General features: G+C 43.8%; 1 protein-coding gene across 4 annotated transcripts in view; it reads right to left on the bottom strand.

Moving 5' to 3' along the window:
• Positions 1-1286: 1286 nt before the first annotated feature.
• MICU1 (mitochondrial calcium uptake 1) overlaps positions 1287-19241 on the bottom strand; it is a 247151-nt gene continuing 229196 nt past the window's right edge. For 2 of the 4 annotated variants that reach the window (XM_036264790.1, XM_036264789.1), the window contains exons 9-10: positions 7722-7811; positions 1287-2553 (exon numbers count right to left, since the gene is read on the bottom strand). In XM_036264790.1, the coding sequence (XP_036120683.1) occupies positions 2393-2553; positions 7722-7811 (251 nt within the window). In that variant the 3' untranslated portion in view covers positions 1287-2392. The remainder of the gene's footprint in view (positions 2554-7721; positions 7812-19241) is intronic. The other 2 variants (XM_036264791.1, XM_036264788.1) reach the window with 2 other exon arrangements.

Genomic DNA, 19241 nt, shown 5'->3' on the forward strand with positions numbered 1-19241 from the left:
CACAGAAGGTCACCAGGGCAGAAATCCCCGGGCGCCTAGCAATGGGCAAAACTGGGAAAACAAGGACCTCACCCCCAGGGTAACCTTTTCTTCCCTAGCATATTGCTGGTCATGGGGTTTAGACGCCCTGACCTTTCATATCACTGGTCATGTGGCTCGGACCCTCCCCTGACTTCTCCTCCCCTAGTATGTTGCTAGTCATGTGTTAGACGTTAGAGGAGGAACAGGGACCAAAGAGTGGCTTCAAGTGACTCCCACTCCGCCCTTGCATGACCACTCCCTTAAGCATTAACCCCTAGGGATAATACCCACTAGACCTCAGCTCCAGGCCCAGAAAAGCTATGCCAATCCAGACAAACCATGCCACGGCTGACATCAGGACCAGCTGCATTTACTAATGACCCCCTGCCTTGGTGCTGACCAATTAGTGGAGACCACAACTCTGGAAGGACACACCTGGAAAGCTGATGAATATTCTACTGAAACCCCTGGATTGCCCCTAAAATCTCCACCCTCCCCTTTTATATATACACTGATTGAATCTTTATTGATTTTAGAGAGAGAAGAAGGGAGAGGGAGAGAGAGAAATATCGATTAGAGAAACTGATTGGCTGCCTCCTGCATGCTCCCCACTGGGGATCGGGCCTACAACCTGGGCATATGCCCTGACTGGGAAGGGAACCACTGACCTCCTGGTGCATGGGTTGACACTCAACCACTGAGCCACACTGGCCGGGCTAAAATCCCCACCCTTAAAAGCCCTTAGGACAACAAGCCAAACAGAAAAAGACAAATACCACATAACCTCACTTATTTGTGGAATATAATGAATAGAGTAGACCCAGAGATGTGGAAGTTGGGTACAGACTGACAACCCTCAGAAGAGGGAGTGGTGGGGGGAGGGAAGAGATAAACCACAGAACTTATATGCATGTACGTATAACCAATGAACTCGGACAACAAAACCGGGGACGGGGTTGGGGGGATAGGGAGGAGGGTGTCAATGGGGAAAAAAAGGATAAACATCTTAACAAAAATAAAATTAAAAATAAATAAATTAAAATAAAAAAAGCCCTTAGGACAGAGGACACAGCAGCTTTTCTCTCTGGCGCATGCCTGAGCCTTCTGCCACTCCCTTACTCCTTACTCCAGGCAAGTTTTCCTTGTCTCTTTCCTGAGCTCCAAGGGCCCTTCTTTTGCCTCTGTACCATGTTTCCTGAGCCCATTTCTTCTACAGCTCACTCCTTCTACGTCTGTGACTTTCTAAATAAACTGTCTCTTATAGCGTGAGTCTTGGCTCTGAATTCTTTCTCAGCTAGAACCCAAGTACCGAGGCTGCTGAACCGAGGTCTAACACCTGGTGCCGTGTTCACTGCTAACACCACCAGTAACCTCCAAATGCCCTGACTTCTTGTTTGTGCTAAAGTTGCCTTTCTACAGGAAGAACTAGACTCTGGTGGAAAGAAAACAAGTCTGCTGCCAGCAGGATCTTAAACCCAGTGGAGGAATAAAATGAAAAGGGCCCCAGAGGATCCTAAAATAAAGGAGACAACAGCCTTTGGGGGGTTATTGCGAACTGTTATAATTAAAGTGATATATTACAAGTGTTAAAGACAGAGGGCAGACGGCCCTGAGCAGGCCTGAGCCCAGAGGCACATCCTGGAGGGAAAGGGCACTTGCAAGGGATATGAACTCAGTCACTGCTTAAAGCACAGACTTGGGGTGGAGTCTCCCTAGGGAGCCTGAGAGCAAAAGAAGGGAGTGGAGAGAGCCAGTAAGCAGCTGCTTTAAACTCCGAATCTTGCTCCATTCCCTCTGTGCACATCACCTTCCGGAGCAGGCCCCAGAGCCAGGCTGGGGGCCGACACAGACCCATCTTCTGGCCCCGGTTTCCTGCCAGCTCAGGGTGGCCCAGTCATGCTCACTATCATTCATCACAGACTTCCTTTTGCCTGCCAGAGGTTTTCCCAATGTGTAGCTTAAAAGCACCAGCAGGAGAAAAAGCAAGGAATGGTCTTAATATAAATCCACAGCAAAAATGACTCGAGAACTTGGTGTTTCCCAGGGTTGGCGGTATCTGTGAATGTCCCTGCAATTCTTTAGATCCACAGGGTACTTGAATGGTAGTGTTGTTGAAGGTGCCAAAAGACTGAGTGTTTTGGACTTATTCATGTTTTTGAGAACCTATGGGGTTGATCACTGGGCAGAATCAGAGCCGAGCAGAAGACTGGGTCAGGGGAATGACGGAGAGGGGAAGCTGGATGAATCCTGAGATCATTCCCAAAAGGAAGGGAGCACTACTTCCGGAAGCAGCAGCAGGCAGGGCTGGCCCAGGGCTCCGCTCAAGGGACGGGGGTGGGGTGAAGGAGGTGGCCACTCTTGCTGTTCTGGCTTACTGCTTGGGCAAAGCGAAGTCCCAGGCAGTTTCCTGTGCACATTTCCACATGGCCTGCATGAGGCGGGTGAAGCCCATGTCTTTGGGCTTCTCCAGGCCTCTCATCAGCCGTTGCTTCATGATGGAAACAAATTCCTTATTGCTCAGCTCCCCATTGCCTAGAGAAAGAGGCAAACACAACAGGTGTAAGTGGGGGCTTTGGAACAAAGACACTGAGAATTCCAGTGTGCACACAGCGGGGCTGTACAGCCCAGTGCTCTCTCACAGCCAAGTTCAATTCTCCTGACCTAGAATGAACTGGTTTGCTCCTCGATGTTTCTGGCTGCATGCAACTGTGACAGTTTAGTGTGATAGAAGTTAAATGAGAATATATTACATGTCAGGTCTTGTGCTAGGTGTTGGGAATAAAGAGATAAATAAGACTCTGTCCAATGAAATACGCCCACATTGTGGGAGAAACAAATACACTATCTCAGCAGTGTGGTAAATACCATAATGGGGTAAACAAAGGAAGCTATGAGGGCTCAGAGGAAGAATTTCTCACCCACACTGGAGGTGGCACAACTACGGATCAGTCAAGCCTTCCTGGAGGTGTCTCTGAAGTTGAATCCCAAAAGATGAACAGGAGGAATTGGCCAAATAAAGGGGAGTGAGATGGAAGGCATTCCAGGCGGTGGTAGTAGCATCAGCAAAGGCACAGATGATGGAGAACTACAGTAGGTGCTGCTGGATCCACCGGTGGGGGTGGGGGCATGGCAAGTAAACTAAAGAGGCAGGCAGGAGATAGTTTCCCAAGGATCTTGTATTTTTTTATTTTTATTGATTTTAGAGAGAGAGGGAGAAATAGAAACATCTATGAGAGGGAACATCAATTGGCTGCCTCCTGCATGCCCCCACACTGGGGATCGGGCCCACAACGGGGATCGGGCCCACAACCTGGGCATGTGCCCTGACTGAGAATTGAACCAGTGACCTCCTGGTGTATGGGTCGAAGCTCAACCACTGTGCCACACCGGCTGGGCGGGATTTTGTATGTTTGTTAAAGGATTTGCACTTTATCTTCTATCAAAAGACTCATGGAATCAATACCAGCTAACATCACACACTTCACCAAATTAGCCTGACCAAATATAGCAGGCTAATTTTTAAGTTGATAATTCTGTAAGGCCTGCAAATGATTTATAAATGTCCAAATGGGCCTTGGCAGAGAAAGGCTCCCCAGCCCTGCATCTAGGCGGGGGAGTGCCAGGAAAGCTGGGAGCAGGGGAGTGAGAGCAGTTAGACTTCTGCTTGGACGGATTTCTCTGGCTGGATATACAGGATGGGGCTAGAGTGGCACACTGCAGCATGGGAGCCAGTTAGGAGGCTTTCAACAGTCCAGGTGACAGATGAGGGCGTTTCATGTGAAACCAAAACAACCACCTGGCTCTGGACTGATCCCATTTTCTGCAGGATTCCCATTCTACTCTCTTCAGTGGCAGCCTCTCAGGTCAGGGAGAGAACCTGGAGAGCACCTGGTTTACCCAAAGGTCACTTCTCAAGCCACATGAACAGTAACCACTGTAAGAGCAGAGGGCAGTGACGCCTTGACTAGATGCCTAGGACTAAATGCTGATTAAAGAATGGCAGCCATGACCTGGCTGGTTTGGCTCACGGTCGGAGCGCTGGCCAACACAAACAGGTGAAACTAGACTACGGCACTGGAAGGCAGGAAAGCGGCTCCCCTCGGGAGTGGGAGTGACTGGGAGGAGGCACCAGGGAGCCTCTGTGGTCCAGGTAATGTGATGTTTCTGGATAATGATGGTGACACGGGGATGTTCAGTTTTGAAAAATTCACCAATTTGCACTTTTCTGAATGCATATACTTCAACATAAAAAGCTTAAAAGTAGCCTGACTGGGCTGAAGTAATCAGTAATATGGCTTATCAAGAATGTAACTTAAAGAACAAAAAAGTCTAAACAAGATTCTTTTTTTTTTTTTAATCCTCACCCGAGGACATTTCTGCATTTATCTTCAGATAGAGCAGGAGGGAGAGAGGGGCAAAGAGAGAGAGAGAGAAACATTGATGAGAGAGACACATCGAGTGGTTGCCACCCACACAACCCCAACCAGGGCCGGGGGCAAACTGCAACCGCGGTACGTGCCCTTAGCGGGAACTGAACCCGGTACTCTCCGATCCGCAAGCCGACGCTCCAACCGCTGAGCCAAAGCAGCCAGGGCTAAATAAGATTCTTAATATTTTGTATATAAAAAGAAGCTTAAGCCCTGGCCGGTTTGGTTCAGTGGTTAGAGAGTTGGCCCTCATACCAAAGAGTCATGGGTTCAATTCCAGTGAAGGGCACATACCTCGGTTGTGGATCGTCTCCAGCTCTGGTCAGGATCATGTGGGAGGCAGCCAGTGGATGTGTCTCTCTCACATCAGTGTTTCTCTCTCTCTCTCCCTCTCCCTCCCACTCTATCTGAAAATAAATGGAAAAATATCCTCGGGTGAGGACTTGAAAAAATAAAAAATAAATAAAAAGAAGCTTAAGATGAAAAAAAAAATCTGAGGTAATTTCATTCAAATTACCTCGGGATTTGTTTCCTGCTTCCCTAAGGCCAGCGCTGACCAGTCTGAATGGCGCTGTCACCTCTGAGCCAGGGTGTGACTGAATATCATGTGTGTGCATGTGTGACCTATGAGTGCAGCCCTAAATTCTGTGGTGAACAAGTCCTCTGACATTGTGACCCAAGACCTTGCACTGGTAGAAGTATCAATGGCTTTTTATTTTTCTATTACAGTTGATATTATAAAATTTATGAAGTGATCCCCCAATAATTCTAGTACCCATACCTGGCACCACACACAGTTATTACAATCTTTTTTTAAAGTATGTTTTTATTGATGTTTTAGAGAGACAGGAAGGGAATAAGAGATAGAAACATTGATGTGAGAGAGAAACATTGACCTCTGCCTCCTGTACACTCCCCCCCCACCCGGGGACTGAGCCTGCAACCTGGGCATGTGCCCTGACCGGGAATCGAACCAGGACCTCTCAGTCCACGGGACGACACTCAATCCACTGAGCCACACCAGCTGGGCACAGTCTTATTGACTGTATTCCCTATGTTGTACTCTACTTCCCCGTAACTATTTTGTAACTACCAATTTGTAACAATAATGGCTTTTTAATTTAATATATACTTCCTTTTTCTGTAGATTTAAGAAAATAAGCCCCAGAGATGTTAAATGATTGTCTAAGGGTGATTTAAATAGATGTTGACAGGGCCTGATTCTAGAAGGCTGGAAAATCAAACAGCATTTCCAGGCCCCCCTAAGAAGAGAGGAGAACTGTGAGGCTGCTTACCTTTATTCCATAAGCTCTAGGATACTGGCTTCAAAAATCATAAAAATAGCCTGGCCAGTATGGCTCAGTGGATTGAGTGTCGTCCCATGGACTGAGAGGTCCCGGTTTGATTCCCGGTCAGGGCACATGCCCGAGTTGTGGGCTCGATCCCTGGTGGGGGGTGTACAGGAGGCAGCTGACGGAAGCTTCTCTCTCACATCGATGTTTCTCTCTCTCCCTTCTGCTCTCTCTAAAAAAATCAATAAAAACATATTAAAAAATTATAAAAAATAAATGTTTTTAAAAAAACTTAAACCACCTAAATGTGATTAGAATAAAAATATTGGGGGATGGGCACTGGCCGGTGTGGCTCAGTTGACTGGAGCACTGTCCCAACCAAAAGGATGCAGGTTCGATTCCTAGTCAGGGCACATACCCAGGTCAAGGTGCGTGTGGGAGGATCAATGATTCTCTCCTACATCTATGCTTCTAATTCCCTCTATAAAAAAATCAATTAAAAAAATCGAGATGGTTAATCTCTCTACAGCAGTGCTATTCATTAGAACTCTCTTCCATGAGGGAAATGCTTTTTAAAATCTGTGCTATTCAGTACAGTAGCCATTGGCCACATGTGACCACTGAGCACTTGAAATGTGGCTAAAGAGTCCAACAAACTGAGTTTTAAAGTGTATTTAATTTTAATTAAAACAGCCACATTAACTAGTGGTATCATGCTGGACAGGGAAGCCTAGAGAATAAGCCACCCCTACCTGAGGACAGGGTCATTTCCTTGTCCTGGCCCCGGGGCTTCCTTCGACTCAGACCTTGGTTGTAGGTGCAGGTGGCAGATTTAAATAACTCAAGCTCAACTTAAAAACAAGTAAGTTAATGAACACCTGTTATGTGCAAAGTACTGTTCACGGTCCCACGGGGGAACGGTGCAAAGGTGAACAGGACCTGTAACTAGCCTTAAGAAGCTCACAATTTAGTAGGGAAGCAAGACCACATACACAGAGATGGAGTGTAGCATGTCGTAACACGGAAACTGAACCACGCTGAGGAATGAAAAACCCAGTGATTCGTTATGCTGGGACCAAAACGGAAGGTTTCACATCAGCAGAAGCTTTTGAGCCGGTTCTTGAATTCCATTAGCCTCGCTTCCTGTGGAGGACGAACCAAGAACCCTGGCCGTGAGACAAGCAACGGAGGCGATGTAGCAGACGGAGGCGCACAGCTTTGGCTCAAATCCTGGTTTTGCCATCTACTACTTACTACCTGTGTGATCCTGGGGAAAGGACTCAGCCTCTCCGAGTCCCAGCTTCCTTATCTGTAAAAGGTGGTTAATAACAATTCCCGTCACAGGATTAGATGAGCAGCTTTGCACAATAAGCACTGCAAAAAGTGTGAGCCTCCACTGTGACCATTAGAATCATTATTATGTCAGCCAACAGAGCTGAGAAATAACACTAAAACGGAACCAGGGTCTCTTAAAGGGCTTACTACGGAGTGGTCCAGACACAGGAGACCACTGCCAGCTGGGACCCCGGGCTGGAGTGTGAAGGATGAAATGTGCCTTGGGAGGTAGAGACAGCAGCGTCTTCTTCCTAGAGACATTCGAGTGCTCCAGTGCTTCTTATCTACTAAGCAGCAAGCTGGGTCCAATATTTTGTTTCTGTTTTTGTTAGTTTTTATATTTGAGTTTATTCTTTATTTAAAACACTGCCATAGTTGAATTGTTTCCATTTCTAAGATCTTCATGGTCACAAATTAATTTAGACCTACAAGCAAATTGGAATTATAAAAAAAATGCAAAACGCAAATCAGGACCTGGGGTTGTATTTTCAAGGTCATGACGCTGAGGACTGAGCTGCTGATGTGGGAAAGAGGTAAGCCGAAGAGGTACGGGCTGCAACGTGCAGCCGTCTGCAAGGCTCCTACAATGTCCACTGCAAGGGCAGCAAGGCTGAGCTTCCCCGCCCGACTCCAGAGGCCCACTCACCATCGCAGTCAAAGAGCGCGAACACCACATCACACACGTGGTCTGAGAGTTCCACTTTGGCCACTGTCCTGGCCACCTGTTGCATGGTCACTGAAGAAGAAAGGAAGATGCTAAATTAGTACTTGCATTTTGCTTCCTCTAAATGAGGGGGATAAAAACTACTCAGTCATAATAAAGAGTTTTCAACTGTGTTTAAGTCATATTTAAGAAAATGATAATTTCGTTTTAAATCCATAACCCACTAGAAAAAACATGATAACAAAAAGTAAAGGAAATAACCAGGTAGCAAAACAAACGCAGGTGGGGAATAAGGAGGCCCCTCCCAGCACACTAAGGCTTCACCCTGCAGTTACTGATGAACACTACGTGCCTGCATAGATGGGCTTCTTGCCCTCCTGCCTGCAGGTTTTCCACCGACCACTCTGTCCTTTCTAACTCTGCCCCTTGGGATAAGCAGTGGCATCCATCTCACTAGTTCAGGATGCAGCCTTTTTGTCTGTTTCCAACCTCAGCAGAAAATCTCTCATGCCATTTTCTCTTTTTCTGACATTAACTGTTAAACAATAGCAATCATGTGAGAAGTGGGTTCTCATGAAAAGCCAGCAAGGACTTTTCTCCTGTTTATCGTGATCCAGCTACATCTATAAATTATATATTTATAAATTATGTTATTGCTTATAGACACACTCTTAAGTGAGTTTCTTGGAGGAAAGAAGAGGATTAGTTTCTACTTACCCAGAAGCAATGTGAACTTAAACTAGAGTTGGTGCCTTCTCTGCTTATTTAATTCCTATAACTTCAATTCTTTCTTGTCATTTTCCCTACATTTGGTCTTTCACTTCACCTCTATCACCTCCATATACTCAGCGCCCCCAAGGTCAGCAGATACAAACCCCAGAACAATGCAGAGGAATAAGGTGACGCAGCAGGAAAGCTGGGCTTGAGATCACTCAGGCTGAGCTCTAGTCCTGGCTCCCCCACCAACATTCTGCGTGAACCTGATGGAGTAGCTTGATCCCTTTAGAGTTAGTTTTCTCATTCCAGTGAGGGGATGTCACAAGGTAACTGCTGAGGTGGTTTAGTAATGCCCAAACCAGTTTACTGGTGTTTTCTAGAATCTGAGGGTGAGGACGGGGTGGAGGTGTACAGAAATAGCGGAGGATCTTATACGGCAAGGTGCAGAGGAAGGTAACACTGGCCACAAGCTGGCTGCGCCTTCGTGTTCAAAGCTTCTGGCTGCAGGGGGACTAGGCTGCTCAGGAGGATGGGAGGAGCTAGTTTCCTTTCCTGCAGCTTTGGGTTACTCTTCATACTGCCCTTCCTCCAGGTGTGAGTAAGGGTGACGGTCCCCTAGGATTAAAGACTGAAGCAGAAAATACTGTTGTGGTGGATGTTCATGAGATGTGGCTAACTGCTGAAAGGGGAGTTGGGGTAGGGCCACGACCGTGGAAGTTCCAGGGTTTACAGACTTAGCCTCGTGGGTCTAGACACTTGATTTTCTCAGCTGGCCCAGAAGAACCAATCCCTGCACCTAAACTGCCCAGGGAAGGAACAGAAATCAGAAGGCCAATTTACAATGAGAAAAGTAACTATTTAGAGAACTAAAACAGTAACAGATGGTTATTATACTTCTCAGTTGGAAAATATATGGAGGAAACTCAATTCACCTCAGGAGACTGCTCAGTGCAAACCAAATCAGATCAGAAGACAATGACGCTCTCCAACTGGATCGCCCACGGAGCTACCCTTTGTGGCCACAGAAATATGTTCAGAGAAGAGGATCAGAACCTCTGTATATTTGCGTATTAGATAAACACAAATGCTTTTTGCTAACCATTCCTTTTTTTCTGCACATCACGTCAATTTCACACGTTTGTCTTAACTGATTAGTATCCCTTCTCTCTCTTTCCCAGGTCTTCCATTCTCTCAGGGCAGTGCCCACTGTCACTTCCTCTTGATATTCCAGTGCCCATCCTGCTCCCCATGAAGGCGGGCCCTTTCCTCTAAATACACCATTAAATAAAACAATATCCAAAGATGTCAGTGAGGGCTCCTGAGAACTGTTCGTGAAAACTGTCCAAGTAATATTAAGTGGTTGTGGCACAGGGACCTTTGAGGCCATCAGCAGAAATACTTCATTACAAATGCCATCTTTGGACAGTTCAGTTACAGATTATTTTCCATCTCACATGGAGGGTTCTAACACCATTTGTACTACAGAAAGAAAAACCAGGACTGCTAAGTCATCATAACTCAAACCACTGGGATGTTACCAGTCAGCAAACAGCCTAGTGGGGGTGCCCTTCCACAGTCCAAGATCCTCAGGCCCCCAGGATATGAATCAGAGCAGAGGAGGAAACAAACATTTAACTAGCTGGTCAGCTGTCAAGCCGGCAGTACTTGGGACAAGTGGGATGACAGAGATTAGAAGCCAAGTGCTCGACAGCTGGTCTTGAGAGTTGGCTCATTCATATTTGCTTCCACAACCCAGAATCAATCACTAAGTCATAATTAAATCACAGTAAGCAGAACTCTCCTCCTTCTCCCTGCAGATATCGACTTCCCCACACAGAACGGTTGTTGGTTATTTGATTGATGGCTGAAATTCTAGCTTCTAATTGGAAAGATGTCTACATGGAGCATGAAGTCACCCTGGAGAAGGCCTATGTATTTCTTTTGTGCAACTCCGGTCCAGCTGCCTGAATAACAGATGGACGTGAGACTGGGTGATTTCTACTAGATTGGGATAGGGAAGAATCTGAAGAAGCGGGCTCAACGGGCACTCAAATATGTGGTACCATCTGGCATTTTGAAAAGTCCAAGCAGAATTTGAGTTGTGCCAGGTCCCCAATATTCTCTCTGGCACAGTCCACTACTGGACACGTCAACAGCAGAGACAAACACATGCTGAGCTTTGTGACTATGTGTCAGAAGCTGTTTTACATAAAATTATTTATTTACCACAACAGCCAAACAGAATAAAGGAGAGTTCTGAAGTGACACGAGCCCAGGTACCCATATGAAATCAGAGAACCTTAGAACTGGAAGAGACCTCAGAGAAAATGTGAAATCCAGAGAAGATCAATTACTTACCCAGGGTCACAAAACTAACTGGTAGCAGCTGGGTCTAGAATCTAAGTCTCCTGACCTTTACCCTATAAACAAGGGGTCCACTTGATCCCTTATATGGATAATACTATTCTCCTCAATGACTCTATTACCCTAAACAAAAGAAAGAGCTCAGATGAAAGAAAAGCCAAACTAGGAAATACTCAGTGTTAGTGAGGAGGGATGAACGGCTGGGGGTTGGGAGGAGCCAGCATTATAGTTTGACCACAGATCTACACAGTGGAAGACATTAGCATCCCCTTGTAACTTACTGACAATTCCAGGGACCTTAAAAGGGTTATTAAACTGCAACCCAATGAAAAGCATCTGAAATAAAGGTGGAGCCTCTGATGCACAGATACAGCTATGCACAGCATGACCCAGTTAGGAGCGCCTGTCTCCTCCTAAGGCAAAGGTATTTTGGAAAGGTGATACGCCAAGTTGGGCTGAGTCTCCAGCTGTATGGCCATGTGATTATTCCCGTCTTCCTGGACTGCAATCAAAAGCTTGTGACTGTCAAGGTTACGTGAGGGGAGGCATTCTGCTTCAGCCCTGGAAAGGCTTATGAAGCAGAGGTCTTAGTTTCTTCAGTTCATCCCTAGATGGCTTTGGGGGGAGGTGTGGGGGTAGGGGGATGGATTTTCACTTAAAGGGTACTTGTTCTTTCCTTTTTATCTTCTTCCAAAATGCTCTGGCTAATACAACACACATTTCAGCCTGATTGGGGGTGGGGTAGACAGCATTAGGAGAACCAGCAATTTAAGAAGCCAAGAGCATCACAGTATACTAATAATGACAATGATAACAAGTCCTTGTTCTGTGAGGTGTTTTGGAGCCACAGGCAGGTCGACCCCATCTGCATGCTCAACCTGCCAGAGGTGATGGTGGTTCTGGCTCCGAAATCCTGGTATATGCCACAGAGAAAACCGGCAGTCAGATTTTTGAACCTCAGCATCATCGCAGATAACTGCTTCAATGGGCTTATATGCCGAATCTAGTACAAACTGATTTACAGTAAGATTTGTTGCCACCGTCCAGTATTGTATTTGGCTTCATTAAAAAGCCTCTCTGAGCCCGGCTGGTGTGACTCAGTGGATTGAGCATTGTCCCATGGACTGAGAAGTCCTGGTTTGATTCCCGGTCAGGGCACATGCCTGGGTTTTGACTTAAACCTCAGTAGGGGGCATGCAAGAGGTAGCCAATCGATGGTTCTCTTTCATATCGATGTTTCTATCTATCTCTCTTAAAAAAAAAAAACCAATAAAAATATATTTAAAAAAAAGCCTAATGCCTGGCTCAGTGGTTGAGCATCGTCCCATGCACCAAGAGGTCGCTGGTTCGATGGCCGGTCAGGGCACATGCCCAGGTTGTGGGCCAAATCCCCATTGAGGGGCTTGCAGGAGGTGGCCAATTGATGTTCTCTCTGATCGATGTTTCTCTGTTTCTCTCTCTCTCTCTCTCTCTCTCTCTCCTCCCTTCCTCTCTCTCTCTAAATTCAACAAAGAAAAAAAAATGCCTCACTGCATTTTGTGTACAAAGAGCAAGCATGTCCACCAGCACCATCGGCTGACATACCAGGATCAAGAGGGTGATCGCAATTTAGTGGGGAAATCATCTGTACAATTAAGATGGAGAAGTACACAGAAGAACTATCAGATATATTAACATATTAGCAATTCCTTTCTGAGTTAGACTGGAATAGTCTGTATTTTGTGGGAGGTACATTTGGGATCTGAATTCTAAAGGATTAAAGAGACAGACCGCACCAGATGTGTGCATGTATGGTAGGGGTGATGTGGCTTGGGATGGAGCAATCAGCGTTAATAAAGGACTAAAAGCAGGAAGGGATCCTAATGCCTGGCTAGAGCTAGGACAGAAGATGCTCGAGGTGGGGTGGGGCTGGAGAGAGGGACCTGAGATCCTCAGAACAGATTTTACAGAGGGCTAATCAAGTCTTATTTGGAAACAATTTACCATATTAATTTGCTTTCCCCCTTAGACCCTTTAAAATTTCATTCTTTTTACTTAAAAAAGTTGCTTTTTATTAGTTAATACATTTCCCTGTTTCAAAATTTCAATGATTCAAAAAAGGTTAAGGTCGCCCTCCCTACCTTACACTCCAGTTGTCAGCTGGTTGTCCAGAGGCAACCAGTATCTCCAGTTTCCCCAGAAGTAGTTTATGGACATAAAATGAAATATCCATTCATTTCTTCTCACAAAAATTGTACTCTACCAAAATATGCAGTTTTGCTTCACTCATTTAACAACATATCTTAGAGTAATTCCATACCAGTTCATAAACAGTTCCTTTTAAACAGCTGTATAGTATTTCACTGACAGGATGTATCATTATTTATTTCACCAATTCCTAGTTTATTCTAACCCCAATCTCGAGGAGGAAGTACCTTTTATCCCCCCTCTTTACAAAAATGACTTCCTTTGTGGTCTATGGTTATCAGCTTTGGCAGAGTCTGAATCTCTGACAGCTAAAGTGAGAGCAACTGATCTATTTAAAGTCAGTTTGCTGAAGTTATATGCAGGCTAAATACTCTTCACATTTATAAGCATCTTATGAAAGCTTCAGAAGCTTCTAAGGGTAGTAAACCTTGAAGTCCCCAAAGAAGCAGTGCTTGCAATAAATACTAAATCACCACACTTCCCCAGCTGCTGCAATTCCTTTCTGATCCCTTTCTCTATAGGATGTAATGCTGGCTGATTCTGTCCCTGCTTATCTATTTATGTGGATGTTTTGACAGTTTATCCCACCCTCACCCGCCTCTCTCTCCCACTGGTAATCACGAATCCCTGAAGCAGCTCTCTCCTAGATCGCTTATAAAACTTTACTGAAACACAATATATTCAAAGCAGCATAATAAAGTCAGAATCAATCTTTAGAACTGCTAAGCGACTTTAAATCTGGGGAAATAAACCAGGTCTCTACAGAGAAAGTGTCTCGTAAAGCAAACATTTCTTTCAGAACTTGAGCTTCCTTGTCTACATCAAGAATAATTTTACTTTAAAAACAGGTGACTCTGTCTTAACTGAATGGAATCCTGGCCAACACTCCTCTTCACATATAAGTGTTTTTACAAAATGGTATGATGAACTGAAGCACTGGGCCTTACCTCCCACAAGCTTTAAAATAATTTATAAAATGGGAGCTCTTTCCTCCATAACCTCTTCCCCACACATACTTGTGACACTCCTGCCTCCTGCCTTCACGCTATGGCTGTCTGGGGGCTGCTCCTCCGCATTCTTACTGTGAATTTCCCCCTATTTCTACCTTCACATATAAGCACTAAGTCCCCCATATAATTTCCTGGGTCCTTCCAGCAGCAGTAGGTGCCATGTACCAAAGTGAACAGTGTCTGGAGGTCAGTGGACCTGAGTCTCCAGTGGTTTTGCAGCACCTTAGCTGTGATTTGGGCAAGTCATTTCTTTCATGTGTAAATGAAGAAGTTACAAATAATAAAGGGTTTATGATTTCTAAGATCCATTCCAGACTTAAATTTTATGACTGCCATGTTGTCATTTTTAGGTAACATGGCTTAAATTGGTTAAAATGTCCATATCTTGAGAAGTCCTCAAAGAAAATCTAATAGTGGGAATTTCTGGAAGTATGGCTGGTATGATGGGCAGAATTCTGAGACGGTGCCCAACATTCTCACCCTCTGGCGGACACATCTTGTGTTATCTTCTCTCCTTGAATGTGGGAAGAATCTGTGAATATGATGGGACACTACTCCTGTGATTTAAGTTACTTTACATGGAGAAGTTATAGGATAATCACTCCCATGATTGTGATAATATAACAGACTCTATCTCAGCACACTGGGGAAAGAGATTCTCCTGCTGGCTTCGAAGAAGTGAGCTGCCAGGTTGTGAGAGGGCCACATGGCAAAGAACCGCAGTGGCCTGTTGAGAATGATCCCTGGTTCACAGCCAGCAAGAAAAATGGGACCTCAGTCCTACAACCAAAAGGAACTAAGTTCTGCCAAGAACCCAAATAAGCTTGGAAGAGGATCCTAAAATCTAGATGAGAATGCAGCCATTATGACATCTTGATTTCAGCCTTGTTACAACTCTGAGCAGAGAACCCAGCTATGCCGTGCCCAGACTCTGACTTACAGAAACAGAGATAATAAATAGGTGTTGTTTTAAGCTGCTAAATTTGCAGTAATTTTTTATGCAGCAAAAAAGCTAAGTGGGTAAGGTATTTATGGTTGGGAATGTCCTTTGGAGGTTCCTCAAATCACAGCTGTACTCATTTTAGGTACATTTTCCAGAATTGTGTCACTATTCTGCAACTACTAAACCAAACCCCATTAATTAGATCTTATAAAGGCACTAATCAAGGTCTAAGTTTTAAATTTCTGAAAAAGAAAATAAGTAAATTAAAACTATCATCCTTCTTTTGGGAATTCAACAGCCTTGCTCTGATTTCAAATGTATTTTATAATGATAAGTTAGTTTATTTTCACACAGGTTTGGATGTAACTTTGGGCTGTAACATGTTCCTTAAAATATTACTGCATTCCATAAAAAGCTGATTTAGTTACAGTCATAGAATTTCAAATGTGGAAGTACCCTTGGAGATATTTAATATAACTCTAACCTGGGGGTCACAGAAGTTGTGACTTGCTCTTGGTGCCAAGAAAATTAATAATATGGAAAGATATCACAGTCCTGTCATTTTCCCCTCACTCTAGGTCTTTATTACAGCATTTCACTATCTTTCCAGGATCTTAGCATGTTTACAATTCACTCATTTATTCACTATTAACAGAATATCTACTGTATATGCAGAATTGTTCTAGGCTCAGAGTAGAATACAAAGATATGGAATCATGGTTCATGTCTTCGAGAGTTTACAGTGTAGTGGAAAATTCCCCGTCAAATGTTGAGGATATTAGAGATACTAATAGGGGTTAGATATTCCTAGGAAGAGAGAACTTAAATAATGATAATGTTTAAAAAGATTTCCAAGAATCTACTTATTTATTTATTTATTTATTTAATCTTTAAATCCTCACCTGATATTTATTTTCCATTTTTATCTTCAGATAGAGTGGGGGGGTGGGCAGAGACATCAACATGAGAAAGACACATCAATTGGCTGTCTTCCACACAACCCCAACCAGGGCCGGGGACTGAAATACAACCGAGGTATGTGTCCTTGACCGGAATTGAACCTGAGACTCTTTGGTCCATGAGCCAATGCTCTACCACTGAGCCAAATAAGCCAGGGCTTCCAAGAATTTTTTTAAAGTTAATTCCTTATTCTTATTTCAATTTGTTACTTATTCTTTTTAAAACTTTTTATTTGATTGATTTTAGAAAGAGAGAAAAAGAGAGAGAAACACTGATTTGTTGTTCCACTTATTTATACATTCATACGTATTCATTGGTTTATTCTTGTATGTGCTCTGATCGAGGATGAAACCCACAACCTTGGTGTATTGGGATGATGCTCTAACCAACTGAGCTACCTGGTTAGGGCTCCAAGAATTTTTGGATGAATGGTGAAACTCAGGAAAAGCTAAAAGCTCCAATTCTCCTCATTAATAAGTACAAATAACTTATAACTTCTAAAATCATTCAAATCTCAAAAGCGAATAAAAAAACAGTAGATACTACTGTCATGCCTCTCTCATAACCCCAACCAGGGCCGGGGATTGAACCACAACTGAGGTACATGCCCTTGACTAGAGTTGAATCCGAGACTCTTTGGTCCGTGGGCTGATGCTCTAACTGCTGAGCCAAGCCAGCCAGGGCTGTTCTGTAGTATCTTTTAAAGGAATACCAACTTCCCATTGGTATCTTTGGTATTGCATGTACTGATTTCTTCACTGAAGAGTAGGATGTTTAGAAAGGTGAAGAACACAGATGTGTTTGCAAAGATGTCCCAACGTCAGATAAGAAGGTAAATTAGCCCTGGCCGGTTTGGCTCAGCGGTTAGAGCATCGGCCTGTGGTCCGGAGAGACCCGGGTTCGGTTCCCGCTAAGGGCACGTACTTCGGTTGCAGTTTGTCCCCGGCTCTGGTTGGTCGTGCGAGTGGCAGCCACTCGATGTGTCCCTTCACGTCGATGTTTCTCTCTCTCTCCCTCCCACTCTATCTGTACAAAAAAAGTGGAAAAATATCCTCGGGTGAGGATAAAATAAATAAATAAATAAATAAAAAGAAGGTAAATTAGACAACAATTCCAAGAGTCTATATCACTGTAAGGTGTAACTACAGATGTCAGAGTGTGTCTGCAGAACCTGCTCCTGAACAGTGGAGACAACTGCAGGGGGAAAATGTCAGACATATTTTATATTCAAGAGAGGGCACTAACTCCAAAACATCATAATTTCCAAAAGGACTTTATTCTCCCCCTAAGAATGGTCAACTCTTAGCCAAATGCAATTGGGAAGAAACAGCCTAGACCAATGGTTCTCAACCTTCCTAATGCCACGACCCTTTAATACAGTTCCTCATGTTGTGGTGACCCCCAACCATAAAATTATTTTTGTTACTACTTCGTAACTGTAATTTTACTACTGTTATGAATTGTAATGTGAATATCTGATATGCAGGATGTATTTTCATTGTTACAAATTGAACAGAATTAAAGCATAGTGACTGATCACAAAATAATATGTAATTATATATTGTGAAATATTTATTTCTAATTACAAATAAATAAAATTTTGTCTTGAAGCATGGTGTAGCATGGGTAACAGTCTTAATATAACAACAGTAAACCACATTGCCACATTTTGCGTGCGAAGGTTGAGATTGCTTCTCTCTCACCAGATCAGAAATTCTCGGGGTAGTCTTTGCAAGAGCACAACGAAGATCATCTTCCACAACAAGTCTACTTCTGTATTTAGACGTGATAACCAACAAGCTGGAAAACCCTGTTTCACAAAGATATGTTGTTGGAAATGAAAGAAGGCAGCACGACACAGTCAGACAGAACAGGATATGACTGCAAACACTTGATCCAGAATTTTGTAACTGGCATTGTAGAGAAATCAGTTCTCGCTGCATTGCTGTTAATAAGTTCAATGAACTTCTCTTGTGCTGTCTCAGGAACATCTTCAACTCTGACTATGAATGGGCTTCTGGCAAGTGCAAATGGGGTGTCAGGTAGATTTGAAAAGTACAATGAAATTTCATCTGCAAGCATGTGCAAGTGCTCTTTCACAGAAATTATCATCGTGATCCTTTTGTCTGGTTCAATGTCATGTTTCTCAAAAGAAGCAGATAAGGTAGGCAACATGTAAATTTTATTTTCATCCAGTTTTTTTTTTTCCCCCAAAGCTGAAGTTTCATTTGGAATGATTGCATCTTTTCAGACAAATCGAGGCATGTTGCATTTGGTCCTTGCAATGATAAATTTAACTCATTCAAGATGGCAAAGATGTCAACCAAGTATACTTTTTCTGAAGTTCACTTTTATTACTAAAAAGTGCTTCAAACTGCGGTCTTGTTTTCTGATTAAAAAACGTTTTGAGTTCATCACAAAGCTTAAAAACATGTCTTAAAACTTCTGTCGACAACCATCTCACTTCAGTGTGAAATAGCAAAGCATTGTTTGGCGCATCCAACTCGTTGCACAGTTGCAAAAACAGTCGACTGTTTAAAGTGCTCGCCTTTACAAAATTGACAGAACTTAAGACGCTTTTCTTTTTTTTTTATCCTCACCCGAGGACACTTTTCCATTTTTTGTTGAGATAGAGTGGGAAGGAGAGAGAGGAAGAGAGAGAGAGAGAGAGAGAGAGAGAAACATCGACATGAAAGGGACACACTGAGTGGTTGCCACCTGCACGACTCATCCAGAGCCCGGTACAAACTGCAACCAAGGTATGCGCCCTTAGCGGGAACCGAACCCAGGTCTCTCTGGACCACAGGCTGACACTCTAACCGCTGAGCCAAACAGGCTAGGGCGATGCTTTTCATTACTTCTTGTAACTCTTGTGGCAGCGTCTTCATTGCTAATATTTGCCAGTGAATCATACAGTGAATTCTGACAACTTTTGGTGACTCATTCGGTATCAAACATTGAAATCCAGATTGACATCCTAGCATAGCTGGAGCACCATCTGTGCAAACATCACAAACCTTTTCCCAAGAGATCTTATGCTCTCTTAGAAATGAACCAACTGTGTCAAATATATCATGTAGTTGTCGTTCCAAGAGGTTTGCAAAAAGAAACTCATCTTTAAAGTTGCCATCAATATACCTCATGTAAACCAGTAACTGTGAACAGTTTGCAACACCTGTAGATTCATGAAGTTGGATGCTAAAAATTGGAAGTGGAGCAGATTTAATTTCCTGGATTACCTGATCAAGAATATCAGCAGACATGTCATCTATTCTGTGGACGGTGTCATTAGATAAAGAAATTGCACTCAATTTCGTAACA

The sequence above is a fragment of the Molossus molossus genome, unplaced genomic scaffold (genome assembly GCF_014108415.1).
Source record: "Molossus molossus isolate mMolMol1 unplaced genomic scaffold, mMolMol1.p scaffold_m16_p_17, whole genome shotgun sequence".
Classification (NCBI taxonomy): Eukaryota; Metazoa; Chordata; class Mammalia; order Chiroptera; family Molossidae; genus Molossus; species Molossus molossus.